Source organism: Streptopelia decaocto (genome assembly GCF_964273445.1).
Source record: "Streptopelia decaocto genome assembly, chromosome: 8".
NCBI classification, from domain to species: domain Eukaryota; kingdom Metazoa; phylum Chordata; class Aves; order Columbiformes; family Columbidae; genus Streptopelia; species Streptopelia decaocto.
Window position 1 is genome coordinate 4,150,552 of NC_138662.1, and position 21,180 is coordinate 4,171,731.

At 39.9% G+C, this 21,180-nt stretch overlaps 2 protein-coding genes across 4 annotated transcripts in view; one reads left to right on the forward strand and one right to left on the reverse strand.

Annotated features, from left to right (window-relative positions):
- The window catches only part of CENPP (centromere protein P), a 133,194-nt gene extending 120,984 nt beyond the window's left edge, over positions 1–12,210 (forward strand). For both annotated transcript variants that reach the window (XM_082059973.1, XM_082059972.1), the window contains 3 exons: positions 9,714–9,793; positions 11,485–11,576; positions 11,853–12,210. In XM_082059973.1, coding sequence (XP_081916099.1) covers positions 9,714–9,793; positions 11,485–11,576; positions 11,853–11,974 — 294 coding nt within the window. In that variant the 3' untranslated portion in view covers positions 11,975–12,210. The remainder of the gene's footprint in view (positions 1–9,713; positions 9,794–11,484; positions 11,577–11,852) is intronic.
- Positions 12,211–12,355: 145 nt separating this feature from the next.
- Positions 12,356–21,180, reverse strand: part of IPPK (inositol-pentakisphosphate 2-kinase) — a 57,735-nt gene continuing 48,910 nt past the window's right edge. For both annotated transcript variants that reach the window (XM_082059964.1, XM_082059963.1), the window contains 7 exons: positions 21,000–21,058; positions 20,510–20,582; positions 19,238–19,517; positions 17,973–18,123; positions 16,509–16,611; positions 15,942–16,021; positions 12,356–15,035 (listed from right to left, as the gene is read on the reverse strand). In XM_082059964.1, coding sequence (XP_081916090.1) covers positions 14,810–15,035; positions 15,942–16,021; positions 16,509–16,611; positions 17,973–18,123; positions 19,238–19,517; positions 20,510–20,582; positions 21,000–21,058 — 972 coding nt within the window. In that variant the 3' untranslated portion in view covers positions 12,356–14,809. The remainder of the gene's footprint in view (positions 15,036–15,941; positions 16,022–16,508; positions 16,612–17,972; positions 18,124–19,237; positions 19,518–20,509; positions 20,583–20,999; positions 21,059–21,180) is intronic.

The following is a 21,180-nucleotide window of genomic DNA, read 5'->3' on the forward strand; positions in this document are numbered from 1 at the left end:
TAACTAAATTCAGATGCTTTTATTTATATTATGTTTAAAATCTGCTGTGTAGACAAGCTTGAGAATGTAAACTGTACAAAAGCAAGTTGGGCCACACTTGATAATCAAATTTTCTGTGGTGTTTCAAATGCAAGTTGCTTTATGCAATCCTGGACCCTTTTACGAAGCCATCAAAAAGGCTTCGAGAGAATCTTGCAGCATCTTTTATACAGAAGAATATTTAAAGATCTACAAGGTATCTTGCTTCTGTTGTAATGGAAGAAAAAACACACTTAGCTTAATTTCTCCTACAAGTGCATTTCTTGCAGTCTACTTCCTTCAGGTTATTGAAACATTGACTCATGATTATTTCTACTCAAGTTCTTGATTCTTTGCACTTTTGGCCTTTTATAATTTTTAGTCTCTGTGCTGTCCTTAACTGTTTAGTAACTCTTTTGCTAAATTAGACATATCTGCTGATTTTCACCTGGTGCCCTATATTAAGTTTATCATCAAGAAGTCTTTAATTATACTTAACTGCAGAGGAAGAGTAGGGGTTTCAAATTACAATATAATGAAAACTAGTATGTTGGTAAGCTTGCAGAGGAAGAACAGAACTGCTGAGCTCTACTGGTTTGCTGTGGGTTTCCACTGCAAGAGATGCCCAGCTGCAGTGGTAATGCTCTCTCACAGAAAAACAAATCATTTCACAAGTCCTGAACTTGGAACTGTGCAAATACCTGTGCAGAGGATGGCTCTACAGGCATCTTAGTATTAAAATAGCGTATTCTAAAAGTTAAATAAGATAACAAATAAGCCCTACAATTTTAATCTGGTAAAATGGCGTGATTTAAGCTTAAAAAGGCAAAGAGAAAGCCAGAGCTGATTCAGAGGACATGATGTCCATGGCCCACTGTGATCTTCGGTCTCCCGGTGTCTGTGGCCGAGGAGGCAGCATTAGCAGGTGAAGATGGTTCTGGAACATGGGGCGGCGCAGGGTGCCCAGCGGGGACGTGCCAGGTGTCCGAAGGCGCAGCCAGCCTGCCAGGCTTGGCAGCTCTTCTGCACAACCGTCTTCTCACTTCCAACATGCCTGTTTACTGTAGAAACAAACTTGGAACGAAGTACCTTGATGCTTTTGCTTTTAGATACATTGCTTTGTAAATGTGCACACGTAGTTTCTCAGGAGTATGTTTTTTCATAAACTGGTGGAAATACTTGCCTCACCAATTTTAAAGAGAAATAATGGAGAGAACACTCTTCCCTTCCCCAGCAAGAAAAACTGTATCTGCAACTTCTGTGTTTGCTATGTGTTTATTATGTACCCCTTCCTGTTCTTTCCAAGGTTTCATTTGCATTTAATTCTATTTTTCCTCACATTTTAAAAGTAAACCTCTAGTATGTATTTAATTTATCCCTAGTCTGATGTAATTAAACTGCAGATAAACATAAGGTTGCCATATGACAAAGTGATGCTAAAAGGAAATGCTTTATCGTAGAGACAGTACTATGTGTACTTGGGCCTAGGTTGTGCTGGTTTAACTCTTCTTTAGACATATGGCCTTGATCCAGTTATGAAAATACAGTGTGGTAAATAGTCACATAGCAAATACTGACAAACTGAATCATGTCCTGTAGAACCATGGTTGAATCAAGCATGAAAAAGAATGTTATGGAAATGTGAAAAAGGAGAACAAATGGCAATGGAAATAGAGTAGGGGCTGGAAAAAAAGAGAAGCTGCAATCAGCTGAAGGTAAAAAGAACAAAGTGAAGAAACTTCATTGGCAATTTGCTAATGCTGCCCGGGTTTTGGGCTGGCCGTGAATAAGGCTTCCTCCAGTGGGCTGCAGGGGCTGGTGCAGAGCACTGACTTAACCTCAACAGCTATTTGTAAGATGGGATCTTAGTGAAGGGATGTGTAACTCTGGAGTTACAGATCTGGTTTGCCAAAAACCACAGGTCTGAAACTGGGCGGCTGCAGAGCAACTGTCATTCAAGTAACCAGCCGCACCTGTACTGCCAGGGGAACCGTGGAAGGGGGCTGAGCAGCGTGTAGGATGTGATAGGACTGCCACGTAGACAGAGCTGCTTTTTCATTGTGAGCTTCTTTTTGGAAACTTGGTCTTTGGTTCTAATCACACATATGGTTTTGTGTAATTTGCATAACACAGATCACCAGCAGGACTGTTTTACTTGAGTGAAATATGTACTTAGATGGGAAGATGGAAGACGTGTTTATTCTGAGACATAATTACGAGTGGTGAAGTTTCATAAATCCATTTTGCAAGTACAGTGTTTTTAAGCTGTGTAATTTAGTTGAAATAGAAAAGTTCATCATCTTTTCTTGGTTTCAGTTCCTTTAATTGCCCAAAATGATTAACTTCATGGTGACTTTTGAGATCCTTTATGCTTTGAACTTTCAATGTGCCATTTTTCAAACACTTGAAGATATTATAGTTTGAGCCCTTGCCAAGCATTTTAGGCAGTTTACAGTGTAGACATTAAAAATATATATCGTGTACGAGAACACATTTATAAAATGTTTCTCTTATAATTCTGTAATTCATATTTTATTGTTTAAAAACAGGTTTTGTCAAAGTTTTTCTCCCGCAGTAGCAAGTACAACGTAATTTCATAGCTATGATTTATTACATATCCCCGTTACATCAAACAGATATTTATGCTTATCCAAAAATGAGAGCGTGCTGCCACCTTCCTAAGCATGTGATGATGATCTGAGGAAAGTTGGCCTCTGATGTGCTAATAGTGTCGCAGTTTTATACTTTAGCTGAAATTTAGCTAAACACAGTTTCCTGGAAAGATTGTCATCTTTTGCTGTAATTTAAATAATTTACTTTAGGTTGCAACATTGTTATATTTCAGGCAGAGACCAAACTGTCTTTATTTCCACAAAGCCATGGGAAGTGGTGATGCAGAAGCTGGTGGTGCAGCCCCTGGAGCATCTTGTCATTAGAACATGTGGGTTTGCACACAGAACTTGGTTTGGTGCTGAGGCTTCAGTAATACCCATTTCCTAAAATGGATCATTTGGGTTTAGTCCTGAAAAAAAAAGAATTCATCTGGTCAAGCAGGGCTGCATTGATACTACTTTTCCTCATGTCTCTATGGCTGTTACTCAAGTCTGAATCTTATTTTGACCTATTGACCAGCAGGAAAATATTATTTAAGCACACACAGCCATCCCCAAAACATCGGTGTTATTAATCCAATAGATACTGGGCTCAGCCATACTATTTCTTTAAAGAAAAGTATAAAAGTGCAAAGAATTTATACAGCATTATTAGTTTTTAAAAAATGTTTAACATTTCAAGTATTAACAGATAGATCTCTGTATGAGAAGAGGCTGTAAATTGAGTCAAATTATACTGGAGTGCAGAAGGTGGAGCTGATCCGAGTGGGTTTTGTGCAGTGCCAGTTACCATTTCAGAAATACAGAAATAGTTTGTCACATGTTGTTCCTAGTGTTCTGTTTTAGTGTAGAGGGAAGGTAAAATGAGAGATTTTTTTGCTTGAACCTGGTTATTCAAATTATTTGTAGATTGCTAACTCAGCAATTATATATTATATTTCTTACTCTTACTGCACATAGAAGACCTGTTACAAAATCATATGATGCACAAGGAGAGATGAAGCAGGGAATGGGACGCTGATGCTGCCATAACTGGGACGCTGATCCACTGCCTTGCTCTAGAAACTGAAACAAAACCCACTGATTTTTAGTGAGCTCCCAGTTCTGCATTGCTCTGAGTTTGGGAACAGCCACAGCACTGCTCCAAATAGAACTGGATAAAATCACTTGCTGAATGTTGCTCTATTGCTGTCCTAGACTTAATTTAAAACAAACAAATACAAACAAACCACACACACAAAAACCCAAAAACAGTTTAAAACTGTGAATCCTACCTGTACATACACACAGTAAATGGCTGTACAAGGGTAAAACCTTGGATTGAGGATTCGCCGCATCTTCTAATTCCTGTCCCATTGGCACGTGACATATTGTAAGGGAAAAGTCCATGTGTAAAAGTTTAAGTGTAATATAATCAATATACCACATACCAAGTACGGATTTTAGAAAATACAGAATTTGTTCCCACAGAAACATACCAAAGAGAATGTGAACTGGCATATAAAAAATGATTTCTTCTTCAACCAAAAATACATGGCATGGGATAGTGTTTTTTCCTTCAAAATGTAAATGTTTAAGCCTTGCGAATACCCCAGTAGCTCCAAGGGACCTTTGTTTCCAGTATTAAGCTGCTGAATAAACAAAGATTTAACCATGTCAGCCTGCAAGATAAACATACTCAGATTCTGAGGTATATCAGATGAAAGTAAATTCTAAGTAGTTCTCTCCAAGTAAGTTCTGTAAGTGTGTTCTATATTGATTGGTTTTTTGATATTTTACAGGTCTAATTTTACCTGTGCAACTGAGGCTTCTCAAAAATAAGAGGAAATTCATTCACTTTACATTTGCATCAGTTTTACATATACAAGAACAAATCTTGGCAGACCAAGCTAGTCAATTTAACAATAATGTAATAATTTATGTTGCTGTTGGGTAGTTATTTAATGGACTGGTGTTTGTTTCTTTGGCCAGGTTTAAAGCAGTGGAGGGTGCTGTTTGCCCATAGCTGACATTGTATTTATAACAATGGAATCATTTAATTAATTGTGACAGTCATAACACTGGGCTTCTTTGTAAGAAATGAAATATTTGTATCACTCCTATTTGTCTAATATTTCTGTTTGGTGGATACTAAACAAATCCCTAAGGAGACATAGTAGAGATTTGCTGATTATGTTCAATTATCATTACTGTGCTTCTTTCTTTTCATACTTTTTAGAAGCGCCTTTAAATGAAATGTGAGATGAAATCCAATTTAACATGTGGCATATTGAAAACAAAATGTCTTTCTGTTGGAATTTTCCCTTTGTGAATCATTTGTCTTTGTGACTCAGGGGTTCCAGCTGATCAGACTGAAAGGCTTTTGCTGAATGCGCTTCCCATAGTGGAACTGCAGACCTGTCAGGCTTTGGGTGTAATGTTTAATGATACTGGTAGTGTTTACAGTATTCCATTAAAAATACACAAACGCTGCCATTGTACAGCAAAACCTTTTACATAAAGAACATCAACTTCGGCATGTGACAAACCTGCAGCATCTGCAGGCAATGGGTTCCTCGTCTCCCAGTGTATTCTGAAGGTTCCAAACTTTGCCTGTTGATTTTCAATTCAAAAGAAGTCTCAAAAAATTCAACTTCGAGATAAAAACCCTCTCAAAACCATGGCCGTGTAGGTTTTTCATTTATCCTTGTATTGAGCTGTTTTGTGTACACAGGTTTATACAGAGCTGCTCTTGCCCAGTCGGGCAGTGGAGAGGAAGGAAAGAACAAAAAATAGGATGTTTCTTTTCTTTCATTTCTCAGTTACATTGTATTGGCAGTTTGTTTTGTCTTGTCTGTTGAAAACTGAGGTGCCTGTTGAGACAAGGAAAGTTAAATCTTTTGGAGAGATTCTTCATTGATTTAGGGCTTGCCACTGTGCTTTAAAAATACAGGAAAGTGAGAATCCTTGTTACATGTTCATGTTGGTGACAGCTGTGTTACAGTACAAAATATTTTACTTAATTGAAATGCATTAACAAATTTATTGCCCGATATCTAAAAATGAAACTCATCAACTTAAATGACATTTCTAGAAAGATAACTGAAAATGTATGTGCTGTGTGAACGTATACGTGATGTTCGGTTTGTGACAGATTAACATAGTTTGTGACTTGAGGATAAGAATTCTTGGTGAAATTAGTGCCAAATACTTTTGCAGTGTGCATTAAGGACAGATAGATTGTAGGGCCAGATCTCATAGATTGAACTGTATTTTTCTGGGCTGGCAGAAGGCTTAGTAGAAGCAGAAATACAATCTAATTTCTAAAAATGTAATTGCTGCACTTCCGTTTTGCAGCTTAGTGATTGCTGGTTTTAAGTATCTATATGATCACGGTAATAGTAAAATCATTCCTTTTGTTGTTATTTGAGTTAGGCTGTAATGTAACAACCCAGCTGCTGCTACCCCGGAGGCCGAGGCTGTGCATTCAGAGTCCCCCCCGGTCACCAGCATTGTTTCCCACTTGGTGGCTGCTTACAGGATTGACCGAAATTTTTGCAGTGGGCGGCAGGCTGGGAGCAGGGGGCTTGTTTGATGCTTCTGGAATCTAATCATGTCCTTATTGGTATTCTACAGTATCTAGAATTTTCATCATTTTTGCAAATAGTTTGGATTTTAATTCCTGAAGTTACAGTTATGTTGTTATTTAAGGTCTTGATGGTACCATGTGTGTGACATCAGTGGATGATACTGTGGCCTTAGCTGAGCAAAACACACATAATTCACCCCAAATCAGAGCCTAAATGGAGCATCTTTGGTAACTTTGGAAGTAGTTTACATTTGCGGAGCGACTAGTAGTAGCATGACTTGCATAGCGCTCTTTATATACAGCCCTTCTAACAGAATGCCAAGTTCAGAATTAGTAGTAAGTGCAACCTGTTGTTCCATCTAAGAGCAGAGTAGCATATTTTCTGGGTAAGTGGGTTAGAAGTAAGTTTGTCTGCTTTTAGCTTAGCTTCTGCCTTCCAATTTTGCTTTGCATTCTTAGTTGTGGTGCTTAAGCTGAATAACTTAAAACACTTTCCTTAGAAGAGTTTTAGGTTGCAGAATATTGCAATGTGATTTTAAACAGCTGAAGAATAGTATATTTTGTTTTAAAATAGATATTACAAGTTTATTCACTCACATGCCTCTGTGTGTATGTAAAATCTGTCATGGGAGAAAGGGCAGGCAGAGTATTCCATCCCCATAGCTGTCCCTTTGTGAGTTGAGGCTATTTCTGTTTTAGACAAAAGTTCCCATCAGATTCCTTGCTTGGACTCCTGAAGGAACTGGAAAAGCTATTTCCGTCCAGAAGTAATAATAGCATGAGCTTTTGGTTTTGATCATAAACCGACATTTAAAAGTCATCTGAGGAAAAATATTTCTTTATTAAAGTCAGTTTTTGCTTAATGCAGTTGTAGCTGATCTTTCCCATCTGGTATCACGCTACTCAAGGTGACATCTTCCAGTTGCCTGGTGCCCACCTCATGACATCCCACGGGGGTCACTGACTGTCCCGAGGGACCCTTTGGTGGATCAGGCCGTCCTGTTACCCACTTATTGCTCCACTTTGCTTTTCCTCAGGGAAAATTTAGAAAAGTTGCACAGCAGAGAATATGAGGTGATAACCCGGTACCCACGAAGTGTATTTGGAGTTACAGTTCAGTCAGAACTATTGCAGCTGGTACACAATGTGTGCCTGGTGTTTCATCTATGTGCCAGATCCCCACGTTTTACCTGTGGGATACAGATGTTACACTTTATATGTGGAATATGAAAGGTAGATCCTGGGGTTTATTCCCTGAATTGTCAGTGTTTAACCTCACTTGCTTAACCCTGGGTGCGGCAGGTTTGGCTGTCAGGAGTCACCCCGGGCTGCTGTGTGACACTGGTACAGCCACAGCTCTGGCCTGTAACGCGCCTGAGGAGACGTGCAGGTATTTGCGCTTTGGCTTTTTGTGTGTTTTGCGCGTTGCTGAAGTATCATCTTTCTTGGATTTTATCCCAAACCCTGTGAATTTCACACAAGATCAGATTCTCTCAGCATTCAGACAGATGTCAGAACCCCTGGCACGCCTTTGAGGCAAAGAATAACACTTGCTGTGTGCAGAACTCACCAGTGCAGTCTCTCCTGGGTACAGAGGAGCTTTTAGACAACAGAAAAACACAACTTTGAGATTTCCTTGAGATACCTCTGGTTTCTGTACAACATAAAATACCACCCGCTAGGTGGGGGTAAACACATTGGTTATGGCAGCTGCGCAGGAACTCCCAAACAAGTCATGGGTGCATTTTACAGCGGTTTGACAATTGGAACTCTTACCTGCTGCCTCTGATCTGTTTTCTCTTGTGACTCCCAAAGGCCTTGGTGTGGTCATGTGAGGACACAACGTGAGTCGGTGTTTAGCTGTGGTATACTTGGGGTCTCTTGTAAACAACGAACTTTGAGTTGAGGTCACCAGATATAATCCTAAATGTCTAGTATTTGCAACTTGGACCTAAAGAGGTCGCTAGATGCTCCAAGACCTATGATATCAAACAAATGAAGGTATGTAATGAATATCAAAGACGTGGGTTCTTGAGATGGAAAGCCTGAAAAACTTGTTTTATTTTGTCATCAGAGAAGCATCATTGCACAGGTAGTAGAGCTGACGAAAGGTCACTGTTCTGCGAGGCGACTGACCTCGCACCAGCCACGTTTTCACGCTGTAACTGCCGCACACTTTGTTGCCCCTTATGTGTCTTTGTTCCCAGGACAGAGCATGGTCTTTATCCCCATGGTAAATGCGCTACTAGATACTTGGTAGACGTTAAAACTGGCAAATTCCATGTGTTTTATGTCATTTGGCATTCTGCACAAACCCCTTTTAGTTTGTCATAAATTCCTAAACCCCAGAGCAAGGTCACATCTGGTAGCAATTTCAGTCTGCCAGATGAGGCGTAATCCTGTAAAACCCAACTCATTTTCTCCAGTGCTTTTTGGAGACGAGCTCTCCTGCTCCTTTTCCGTAAGACTTACCGCTTGCCCCGTGAGCGCTGCAGAATGATTTAGGCTGCGACAGCCTTTTCACACTTTATAAACTGCAAATTTTGGAACAGGGCTTTGTAACCTGTACATAAGATAGCACAAGCAAGTAATAGTGTTAAAGTCTTCACAACAACCAGCTGTGTCTGGATTCTGTTTTCTTTTGCAACAGCACATCCCTGCAGGGTGCAGGAATCGTGTTCTCTCTGTGTTGATGTATATGCATCTCATACTCCGAGTAACCTGTCACCGGATATGCTGCAAAACTTCTCAAGGATCCACACATAGCTACTATTCTGCTTTTATGCACTTTTAAAATTATTATAGCAAAAGTTCTGTGTCTTAGGTAATTCAATATATACACATTGGAGGCTGTAAAGTATTAGATGTACTAACCAAGTGATGGAATGATAATCTGATCAATTGTTGTACACTGGAGTAATTCAAAATAGCTCTAACTCCCATTAATGTGGAATTTAGTAGTAGTCAGTAGCTTAGTGTGTTTTATCATGTTTCCATTGTCCCGTTATATTGTGATAATAGTGGTTGTTTTGGTATCTCATTGCACTGTGTGGAACTGGGGTGATGCACTTTCTCAAAGGAATATCAAAACAGTGTACTAGTAAGGTTGTTTAAATTAAGGGGGAGGGGGACGTGACATGGTGATGTATTATAATGTGCTATTAAATCAAATTAACAGAGCTTAGTTAAAAATATTCTTTCAAGGTTTTCTAGATCTTGCACAAGGATCCCTAACAAGTGTGTGATACTGTTTTCTCCTCTGCCGTGACCCAATTTATTATCTCTTGATACCACATGAATGATACTAAAAAAAAAAAAAAACAAAAACTCAAACCATCAAAACTTTTTTTTTTTAAGGTCAGAATTTTAAACTATTCATATTGTTACTCTTAGCTATTACAAATGGAAGCTAAGAGTGGCAGCATATTAAAATCCACTGCAATGGGCAAGAACCACCTTGTCTACTCTGCTTTTTCTCACCTAATTTGTATCCTTTTGAACTTGTTTATTCACAGGCCAAATATCCAGACATTGTGGCCCTTCCGGATGGACTGCAGGGAGATTACATAATCCTGAGGAACCCCAAAGTGTCCGGGTAAGCCAATAAATACATTTATCGATTTATGATTGTGAAAGGCATATTGACAATTTATATGTAATCAGTCTGCTTGAACATCGTCACTCTTTGCTTTGTAATGCCTCTAAACACAGGGATCAGATGATCTATGTTACGTTTTAGGGCTATAACCACACATTAGGAACACTGGGAGGAGGAAGAATTTTAAATTTAAAAAGTATATGTTCAAGTCCCCTCTGTCAGGCCAGGCCAGTGCGGCCGGCCCTGCGACAGCTCATGCTCACCCAGCACTGCTGCTCTCTGCTCTTCCTTGCATTAAAGAACACAAAGAAAATCGCAGTTACCATGTTACTGAAAGCAACTGTAGCTGAATTTTTCCATTGTTTTAGAAGAAAATCAGATGAAAGAGATAATTGCACTGCCATTTATTGTTATTGCTCTATCAGACATGCTGGAGTTGTTTGGGCTCCCTGCTGGACACCTTCTGGCAGGTTTGAGCTTCTAAATAGAGAAGAAAATTACTTGAAGTAGCATGTAAGACAATATTATTATCACTGTCAGGAATTCTGTAAGGGCCAGGAAAGTAGCTATTTTGTGAAGGGATCAGATTGTTCCCTTCTCCTATGACATCTTTGCTATAACATGCTTTAATTTATATGGAAATAACTAGAAATAAAGCATAACTCCCTCTGTCATATTTGGAACTACCAAATAAACCATAATAGATAGTGCTGTCTCAGTTTAGCCAAATCTGCCCTTTAAAGCTGAATGCTCTGGGTTGCTGAAATGACTTGTTGTTAGACCATCACAGAAAAGAAGCTGCTTTATTTTGTAGTTTCTCTTCATGTTGACAGGTGTCAAGTTCCATTACACATTGCCTCTCACCCACCATCATAAAATACAAGAATTTAAAAATCATTTCAGTGGGTCAATAGAAAACACGCTTATTAATTTGTTTGCAAAATCCCAGAACAAGCTGTGCACAAATTCTCAAAGGATGTTTAACAGTGAAGTGGCAGAAGGCTGACAAATCATTTGTAAAGGAAAACGTTTAGTCTAACTGGTCAACCACCACGGAGAAAGGGAACGTCCCCCTGGCAGTGGCGGGTTCCTGTGCCCAGCAGCTTTGGATGAACTCCTGATGGTTATTTTAAAAAAAATTAAAGCAAACAAATGCAGCAATCTAGGCCATGGATGTATTTATCCCTGTGTGTTATCCTAAGAAGCCCATGAACAATATTGGGGTGAATCTTATTCCAAACCCAAAACATCACTACTTCTGGAACGGTTTTCCTCTGTATCTGGCACAATAGCTGACCCCAGGTGCAGACGTTACATAAGGGGCCAGGAGGAAGGGAAAAAGCAGTCTCTCATTTTCTGTCTTTTTCTCACTGCTCCAAAAAACCTGCTATTCACGAGACAAATACAAGAACCGGGGGAAAAAAAATCCTCGAGGTTGCTTCATTTCCAGCTATGTTCAAATTTTCAATAACCTTTCCTTGCCAGGAGATGAGCAGTTTTCCCTGGTTCAAAACATAAGTATTTCTGATTTCCAAATAGAGAGATGGGCAATTTGCATTACCTGAGGTGAATTCTGTTTAAGAGCGTAATGAGTGTGAGCCTCCTCAATACTGTACTTTCCGCTTCGACCAAACCTTAGACAGTTGCCTTGTTAACGCTCACCTAACTTGTCTGTATACATGATACAGGTTTGAATTAATGATTGTTTGGAAGATACATCTGGATGAAGAAGGGAGAACTACACCTGTTCTGGACCTGCTGACCAAAGTACCAGAGCAAGGTAACGTCATTTACTCCAGAGCCCCTTTCTGAGCTTTCAAGTACAATGCCTGTCCCACATTTTTGGCAACTTTAGGTAAAACTGAAATCCATCTTGCAGAACCCAACCAAGCAAACAAATCCCAATTTAGCAAGCAGCTTAGCGTCACCTCCTGTATAACTGAAGAGGGTTTACAAAACTTGTATCCTCCTCTTCTCGACAGCAGGTAACCTGTTTTATCCAGGAGCGCAGTGCAGCTCTTCAAAAATAATGTTCATTGTTACATTTTCCTTGCAGTTTTGGAGCAGAACAGGGCGACCGTTGAGAACGCACCCGCCCACTTCCGCAGCCTGCTGCTGCTGCTCGGGGTCGAGACAGCCATCGAGAACCTGATCAACGCGCTCGACTTGGAAAAGTGAATGCCAGCATTACTTACAACAGGTAGCAATTTCAAAAGTAGTTTTAATTAAGATATTGTGTTACACAGTCTAGAATTTTATTGAATATAAACATTAAGTTATTTTCCATTTAGAAACCATACTCATAAAACATGCTATCTGTACAATTATGGCACGTTATATATAAATTGTCATGACATGAAAATAAATACAGCCATTTAAATACAAAAATGCCAAATAAAATAGTTACATGTACAGAGTGATTTCATTATAAATTTATCTTTCTGAATCATTAATGTACCAGAGTGGTTTATCTTCTTAACACTTTCCAGGTATCTAGAAAATGTTAAAAGATCATGCACTGTCAAAATCAAGTCCATAAAAATCCATTTCATTTCACAGCTCCGTAAAAGTACAGTGATTTTAAAATGACAAGAGAACAGTAAGAGACTCCTAGAACAAAGAGTTAAATAGCTTTCTCATTAAATAAGGGTGGAAGTAGACAATTTGAAGATTTGAAACACATACTATGCTAAAAGAAGTAACTGTATGAAGTAACTTTTTTCCACAATGTATTGCGTAGAGACCGCATTAAACTAAACAAGAAAGGACCATTACACTTCTGTAAAGAGAGATGGATGAGTTAACTGCTGTCACTGCAGTGCTCCATTGGGACTTCCTGCTCCTAGGGGGAATTCTAGTAGGTTACATGTTACGGAAGCATCACATTTCATACAATCATCCCTGAAGAAAAAATCAGATCAGACAGGTGTTCTGTCATCTTCCTTCACTTCCATCAGATGCATCATTTGTGAACTCTCCGCATTTTTCTGGGGAGTTCCTGCTCTGCACGACCTGTCACAACCAAACCACCTGACACAAACCAAACACAGACGGCTGGGAGTCCCGTCCTTCTCAGGAGGGAGCAACACTCATTGTTCCTGGAGTCAAAGGGCCACAAAGGCCAACTGGGGACTCCCAAGGAACACTGAGAGCCTTCCTTGTCCAGCCCTGCAAGCCGTACAGCTGCCTGCTCCTTTTTAAGTTATGACCGAGTACTTTATACCAATGGTGAAATAGGTGAAGTCAAGAATTAAAGTGTGTTTATAAAACTATAATTTTAATAATACACTATTTGATCACTGAAATAGTCTCCTACTGTTCTGGTAGGTCACAAAATACCTGTCAGAATCTACAGCTGAGCAATGCCACAGATCAAGGGCTGATGAACAGCAGCTCTATAATGAAATATCTTGTTAGACATAAGGCAGATTAATTTCAAGTTTGGAATCCAACAGACAAGCAAAATTCATTGCTGCTCTATCCACTGAGATGTTACTGGTCTAGCTAGTTTTGCGTAACCTTTACTTCATCTCTAGCTCCTTGCATGAAAATGAAACTGTTTGATCAAGCACATACGCTTCTATTTGCATATCAAATGTGTGTCAAGTTACAACAAAAACCTGAAAACTTTCCAGCTGTTAGTAGTCCTTCCCCTTGTCTAACAGCTGGAGGAGTTCTGGATTTTAAAATAGCTTTTTTCCCCCCAGGCTTTCTTGGGAAAGAAGGGGTTGTTACCGCTGTCAGCTACCAGCTTATTGCACTGTTGCAGTATCACATTTCAGAGAGCAGCCCCGCGCTGTCCCAGAAGGCTCGTGTCGCCAGGCAGCGGAACACAAGGGATCGCTGACACAGGTCAGTGCCCGCAGCAAAGCTCGAGTGCTGTGTGAGTGGTGCTGCTCTGCACAGGGGTTTTTTTCAGGTAAAATGGAACAACTCAAACATTACATTAAGATCCCAACATAAATTTATTTTTTTAAAATGTTAACCTACACTATTTTGAAAAACTTGACCAGGAAGCACACACTGTATCCAGGTAACAGCATCTCTCTGCACACTTCGGGGCATGACGCCCCTGTAGCTTCACAAAATCACATACTGTCACCTTTTTCCAGTGTCACTTAGAAAGAGCCTGAAAGCAGCTGGTCATGCTATACAGTATGTGGGATATCAGTGAAATAATGCCAATGTCTGACACACTCTGAAAGACCTGAATTAATCTGTAAAACTCAGAATATATTATCCTTATAGCTCAATTTAAATTAGGTAAGAGAGAGCTGTGGTTTCACCTTCAATAGCAGCATATAATGTGTAGAAAATAAAAGACCAGTAGGTCAGGTGAGTTAGGCCCAGCCATCACATCAAGACGCTTACCTTTCACTCTGTTCAGTTAGATTCAGAAGCTTTAGGTAGATGATATCAGGCGATCACAGAGCTTCTGGAGGCAGCCTGGTGTTCTTCATCACACGCATTAGCACTTAAAAGTGTTCTGCAGTAACATGGTAGTTCCATAGATCAGTAACGCTTGAGCAGCCACTTTGGTTGTTTTTTCAGTGGACTTAATGCTAAAGTTTTACATTAGCTTTTGTCAGAGCAGTCCCTCTTCCGAGGAGGTACACGTGAGACTCAAAGCACAAGCTCCAAGGCAATTCTCGTTAGTAATCAGGCTTTCTATATTAATGCAATACTTCAGGAAACCTTTAATTCTGTGCTCTTTCAGTTCTAAGGAAGAAGACTTTTAGTATTAATTTGATCTGTCCTCTAGTTCCAGGGTATGGCACGTTAACTGTTCTGTCATATTAAATACATTCATTAAGGTTATATAGCAGATGTGTGGTTTAGTGCTATTCCGTGTCTTTGAAAAGGCATACCAATTAGAAATCATTTCGTAAAGCAAAAACATTCACAGCTGAAAAATGCACTGAACACAATAGAAAAAAAAAAATCACCATAATTGTATTCCATTAATCTTTCACTTTCTAATGTGTTCAAATAGAAATAACCTTAAGGAAACAGTTACACTTTATGGAGAACTAATGTGCAGTCTTCATTCTCCTTGAAGAGACTGGACATAACGGGGTCATCTTTGGCCTGTACATTCTTCAGATAATAGTTCACTATCTTGCCATCGAGTTTGTACTGGTGAGGAATGCTGTCATAGGGCTTCAGATCGAGGTCCAGGACAGAAACAGAAAAGGTGAATCTGGATTTGGATGTTAGTACCACAGGTCTTTGCTCAGAGCTGGAAAATAAAACCACGTTGCACGTCTGAGTCACTGATGCTAACATTTTGCATTTCTGCATCCCAAGTCTCCCTGCAAAAGTGATTCTAATGTTTCTCTTAGAACTTCCACGAGAGACTAAGAAAATAAACTTCAGCTAAGGTAGCATTTAGGAAACTATAGTTCCAGCTTAACCAGTATTAAAGTGAACTTGCTGGCACCTCTTCCACTCATTTTCCTTTCAGCTTCCACATAGCTTAAGTCAAAACATTACTCCCAGTTGCTATGTCTTTTTATTTAGTAAGTGGAATCTCTTTCTACACAGGATGCGTACAAAGCAACAGCCTTAGTAACTCACAGCAGCACAACCACCCACTGCAACTCTAACTCGGGTTCAAGGGAATACCAATTTAGTACCAGAACAAGTGTCCAAGCACACTGAAGGATGGAGGACTTGTTAACTGGAGACAACTACTCCACAAGTCATCTCCCTCACGAATGCTTCAATCAAGAACTGCAGGCAAATGCAGAAAACAAAACTCCCTAAAAATAACAAGGCTTTGGTAAAACAAACTCCCCCACGTAAAAGCAGACTATAATATTGCGGCAAAACCTCCTCCCTTACAGTGAAAGATGTACCCAGTTAAACCATGATTATCTGCTATGAACAGTCAATTCACATTTCAAAAAAGTAAATAAAAAAGCTTAACCCTTTTTTATCAACTTAAACTCTTCAGAAACAGAGCTCTGTCCTAAATGTCTTAAATCAGAACTCCACTTTATTAATATGCTCACAGCCAAGCATTTGTACACTTCCCCCCCAAAAAACCCACTTTTAAAAATGTATTTGAATTGACTGAACTGTGCAAACACATCTTCAGATTCTAAACAAGCAGGAGCTGTCCACAGGCAGCTCTGTCTCTTACCATTCGTCTTGCAGGCAGGGCGACAGGGCGATCATGATGGAGCAGTCTTTAGCAGTCATTGCTATTCTGTACTGCTGCACCTATACAACACAAAAACAAGAATTTTCTATTACATTTGTATTTGCTTTAGTATAGCACGCTGTTTTTTCTAAAAGGCATTAGTGTACCCAGTGTATTAGTATGTTGGTATTTTAAGAGCCGGAAATTATCTCTGTAACAAACAGTTCGCAGGAACCAGGGGTTTTACAGCATCCTATGTAAGAATCATGTTTCTTTCCTAAAGATATTTTTCTTGAAGGCCAAAACAGCACCAGTTCATGCAAATGCTTCCTCGGTCTAGAAGGAAATAACCAGCTTTGTTTTTCTGTCAAGAACTGGTGCTAAACATGTTTGGTTTTAATTGCTTCTGCCATCAAGATACACCCTGGCACAATTAAGAACTTCAACCGCACGGCGCCTGACGAGCCAGCGGTGACACTCACACGCTGTCCCTCTGCTTCCCTTAGACAGGCGGTTGTTAAAACTGACAGGCTACATAAGCTTCAACAACACGCGCAGGAAAAGTACCTTTGTTAATGCAAATGCCACTGTCCCATCATCTTCAGTGGAAAGATCTAGCAGCTTCTCATAAAACGCTTCATTGTAGGGTCCATCTATCTGCAGCGTACTTCTAAATAATTTTTAAAAGAAGATTTACAGACAGTCAAGATGATTTACTGATTTTCAGTGAAATCTTTCTTCAGAAGCCCACATACTCGGAAAAAAACGATAACACCGATAAACATGGCAACAAGTTAATACTCAGAGATCTGACACCAGGACCAGTCCCTATTATTACTTAAGATATGCTGTTTAACATTTGGTATTTGTTTTGGTTTTTAATGAATAATTCTAAATCCACTGCCACCTGCATATCACTAAGAATACAGTATTTTTTGCAAAAATGGGTAAGTTTCAAAATTTGTAGCAGTTTGCAGGAGCTCCCAGAAGCCTTCCTGAAAACATTGGGGGTGTCCTGTTACCTCACAAGGCCCTGCTCTGTCCCCAGCTTCATAAAGTGTGCAAGGGCACTGCTTTATTTGGCCTCCTTCCTTCCCAAGTTAAATACCTGAACCCCTGAAAGTGGGGTTTGCAGCACACAAACACCACACAGATGAAATAACACATTTTCAAATAATTTAAAGTAAGCCAGACTGCAAGTGATTTAAGCAGAGCTCCGGGCCAGCCCATCAGACAGCCCCTGAGCTGCAGTGACCCAGGGAGCAGCCACGTCCCGCCAGCGAGGCCAGAGCGCCCTCGTGTGAGCGCCGGCAGCATCGCGGGCAAGCCGCAGCCCCGCAAGGTAAGACACAGCCAAGCCAAGGCTTTTTAGAGCAATTATTATTACAACTCATCAGCTTTATTTGAGGACAAATGTAGCAGCCCAGTATTTCTTCACCAAGCAAGAAATACCAGAAGATTTTTGTGCCTCAAGTATGGTTTGGTCGCTTGCAGTGCAGGTTACAACCCGGTGTTTGGAGCTGCTCTCACCCACGAGGGCAGGCTGGAGAACAGCAGGTGTGGGGCTGTTGCCCACTCACACCTTCTGTAAGGTCCTGCAGGCACACACCACATTCCTGCTGAATGCCCCATGAAGCCTCAAATTTGGCAGATTGTACTTAATCCACTATAGACCAGAGAATGACCATAAAAACACCATTATTACTGCAGACATAGTCTGAGCTCTGCAGGTGCTGCAGGCAGGAGAAACCAACCATGCCTTTTACTGAATCTTTCCTCAAATATACAACCTCCACTACTAAGGAACTGGGCACTTTCTTACCCTGTTGAGAACTTCCCATACTTATTACTCAAAAAATCAGGTCAAAGTGATTGACATCAAAGCTTTTAACCATAAAGCTCATCTTATCTGGCACTTCAAGTTAGAAATCCAGCATATGCAATACCATGAAGGAACATTATATACAACATAACAGCCGATCTTGTCTGCATAGTTATCAGAACTCAAAAGAAAAAGCCTCCAGGTCCTACCTCTCTTCAGGAAACTCCTCCAGGTACTGTTCAACTCTGCTGTACAGCGGATAGAGTCCTTCGATATCCAGCATGTCGAGCATCTGCGCCTGAAGGGCTTTATACAGGAGACAACCCCTCGGCAAGCCAGAGCTTTCCAATTTATGTTTACCTGGAAGAAAACGTATTTTCAGGTAAGGCAGAGGTGAGTGCTGTCTTTGCTCCATTTTGCTGTTACACAAGAGTTTGTTCACAAAGCAAATTCAAATACTCTAGATGAGGGTGTGGGACGGGGAACCCCAAACCAAAACACTTCAGTTTCCAAACACTAATGCTCCAGGTGCAGGTACTTACCTGCACATTTAAACAGCACATATGTGACTGCAAAATTGAACACCTGGTATATACAACTCTACAAATGGCTCAGAAAAAAAAACAAACAACATACCACAACTCAAACCCCACACACTTCCATTGCAATCTACTTGTTTGAGTCTACAAGAGAAATTTTTCATGAGTTTGAAGGCACCACAAATTCACTTTCAACAGCGTGAACTCTTGGCAAAAGTAATTTGGCATTTCAGATATTGGGCCTTTTTAATACAATATAAACAGTTTTGTATTTGCACTCGTTCCTGTAAGACAGCTCTTTCTCCACACAATACAACAAAACCAACCAGCCATGAAAAACACCTTCCTCAAAAGCAGAGTAAGAAACATGCTGTTTATAGCATTAGGATGACAACCAGCATCTTGAATAATCAGAGCTTTACAAAACTTATGCACCGAGGAATTAACATGATTTACAGTTCTCCAGCTCTCACTTCCCACTTCTTTCCCTCCAGTATCCAAACCTTTCTCTCTAGAGCGGAGCAGGAGGAAAGACAAGGAGCTGCCCCTGGCCGGGGAGGGTGGACAGGAGGAGCAGGGAGTCGACAAACAGGTGCCAAGTAACAAACCAACCAGACTTGATCACACGCAACACAAAAATTCCTCACTCATTTGAAATACTTATGATGGTTATCAGCTCAAACTGGTATTTTCTTCCATTTTTCCTCTACCACATTCTGTATTTATTTTTATCCCTGTACAGGGCTAAAAGTGCTGACTACAAGGTCATATTAAAAACAGTTTACTAGCAGTTATGCAGCTCAGAACTAATTTTTGAAATGTCACCAAAATTCCACTGTTTCCATTCTCACGTTGGTATTAAACAGCAAGTAAGAGGCAAAGATCTGAATTGTTATGTGATAATTACTGACAGAATTCAAGAAATTCTCTCTTACCATTTCTTACTAGCTCCTTATTAAAAGCACTTGCTTCACAGTAGCTTCTTCCTTGTGAAATGGGAACTGTCTTCATATCACCTGCCCTGCAGGCATCAGTACTACTTAGTAGCGTCATAGTTATAACATGGATTAGTTCTTTAATAATTGTCCTTGTACAGTGTGGGCCACTGACCAACCCGTTGGAAGGGAAAAAGAAAGGTTTTAGCTGATGAGCAAGTTCGTTCCAGTCAGAGACACAGTCCTGGTCATCTTTACAGCCATAAATTAGTTCCCCGTTCTGCAAATGAGAAAAGAAGATGATTTAGGCATTTCATGAAATCCTGTTATTCATACTTAGTCAAAGTACGAGATTTAATGTTTTAAGACACATAGTACAGAAAAGCGTCTTAGTTTAACAGCCTACATACAAATGCATGCGTTCCCAATCTCTTACAAATTTGCCCTCTTAATTTTAATCAGATACCACAAGGAATAACGACCTTTGAGTTAGGACCAAAAAGCCCATTTAAATCAAGTGCTACTTTCCCAACTTACTTAATCAACTGTAAGAAATAAGAATAATAAACATGAACTAATACTTGACACATTCTCCTATCACCTTTTTTCTGAATGATGTTAATAGTGAAGAAGCACCATGTGAAACAACCTTCTTTTAAAAGCCAAATTTGAAAATGCAGAGGCATAAAAAAGGGACAGAAAAGGTGTGGCAGTTACCTGCACCAATAGAAAACACAGGATGGTTCATACAAGTTTAAGTAATTCAAACAGTTGGTTTAATACTGGAAATAAATTGTAAAGCATCCTATTTCCTATAATTGATTGGAAAATCTGCATAAGCCATCAGTTTCTGCTTTACATTTTTCCTACACTAATGCCATAGAAAAGGTAACTTTGTACTTCCTCAGCAAGATGTGCATGAATGCTGTAAAATAATTTAAAAAAATATTTGCAGCAACATGCGAAGTTCTCTGTCTTCTTCCTCCTGAAGAAGCTCATAGCATTTAAAAACTTTGGCCACCTTTAAAAGTCCTTTTCTAGTAGTTGTTCTTTGGTGATTCTTTCAGAATAATTAGTTTGGTGAAATCACTACTTACCTGTCCTAATTTGAAATCTAACTAAGAACTTTCCCATTTTCTACTTTCAGTGGGGCCCCCTAGTGATGGTGCTGATTAGGCAGGTTTGAAATGGGATTCTGACTGTTCAGATGCTTAAGTCAAATTGTTCAAGAGCCAAGGCCAAAAAAGCAAGCAGAGAAATGTGACTCTTTACCTTAAATATTTTCAAGTTGTTCTGTGCCTCCTGTAATAAACTCTTCAAAGCAAAGTGCATTCTCTGTTTATTTCTAGGGAAGAAAAAAATACAATATTCTGTGATTTGGGTTTTTTTTTTCACAGCCTTTAGATGTTCACACCCGTGCCTGGAAGACGCTACGGAATCAGAACTGGGCACCTGAAGCGAACACACCCACAAAGCTGCTCCTCATGCTGAAGTCACTGCAAAGATAAAGTGACTATTTGCAATTAGAATTCAAATCTGAGGAAACAGCTCTTTGGTTTCATGTTATGGAGCTAAATGCACCGGTACATTAAAAAGCAACTCTGATTCCTGAAATGGGTGTAAAAAGGTACATAGCACCAGAAATACTGACTGTAAAAGTCAGACAAGCAGGCAGCGATTGATCATCAAAGTCATCTCAGAAAGAAAGCTGTAATGTGGATTTTTTGCTAAAAACATAGAATCAAGTCACACACTTCCTTACCCTGAGAAGAGATCCAAGGGGCAGTATTTACTTGGTCGCTTCCACTTTCCGTTCGCTACCTGTTGAAAAGCCACACCACTGCTGTTAATCACTCTGGAATAACTACCCTCCGTTATTTTAATAGCTGGGTGTGTGGCACTAACATCTTGTCTTCAGAAGTCCTACGACATTTAAAACCCTT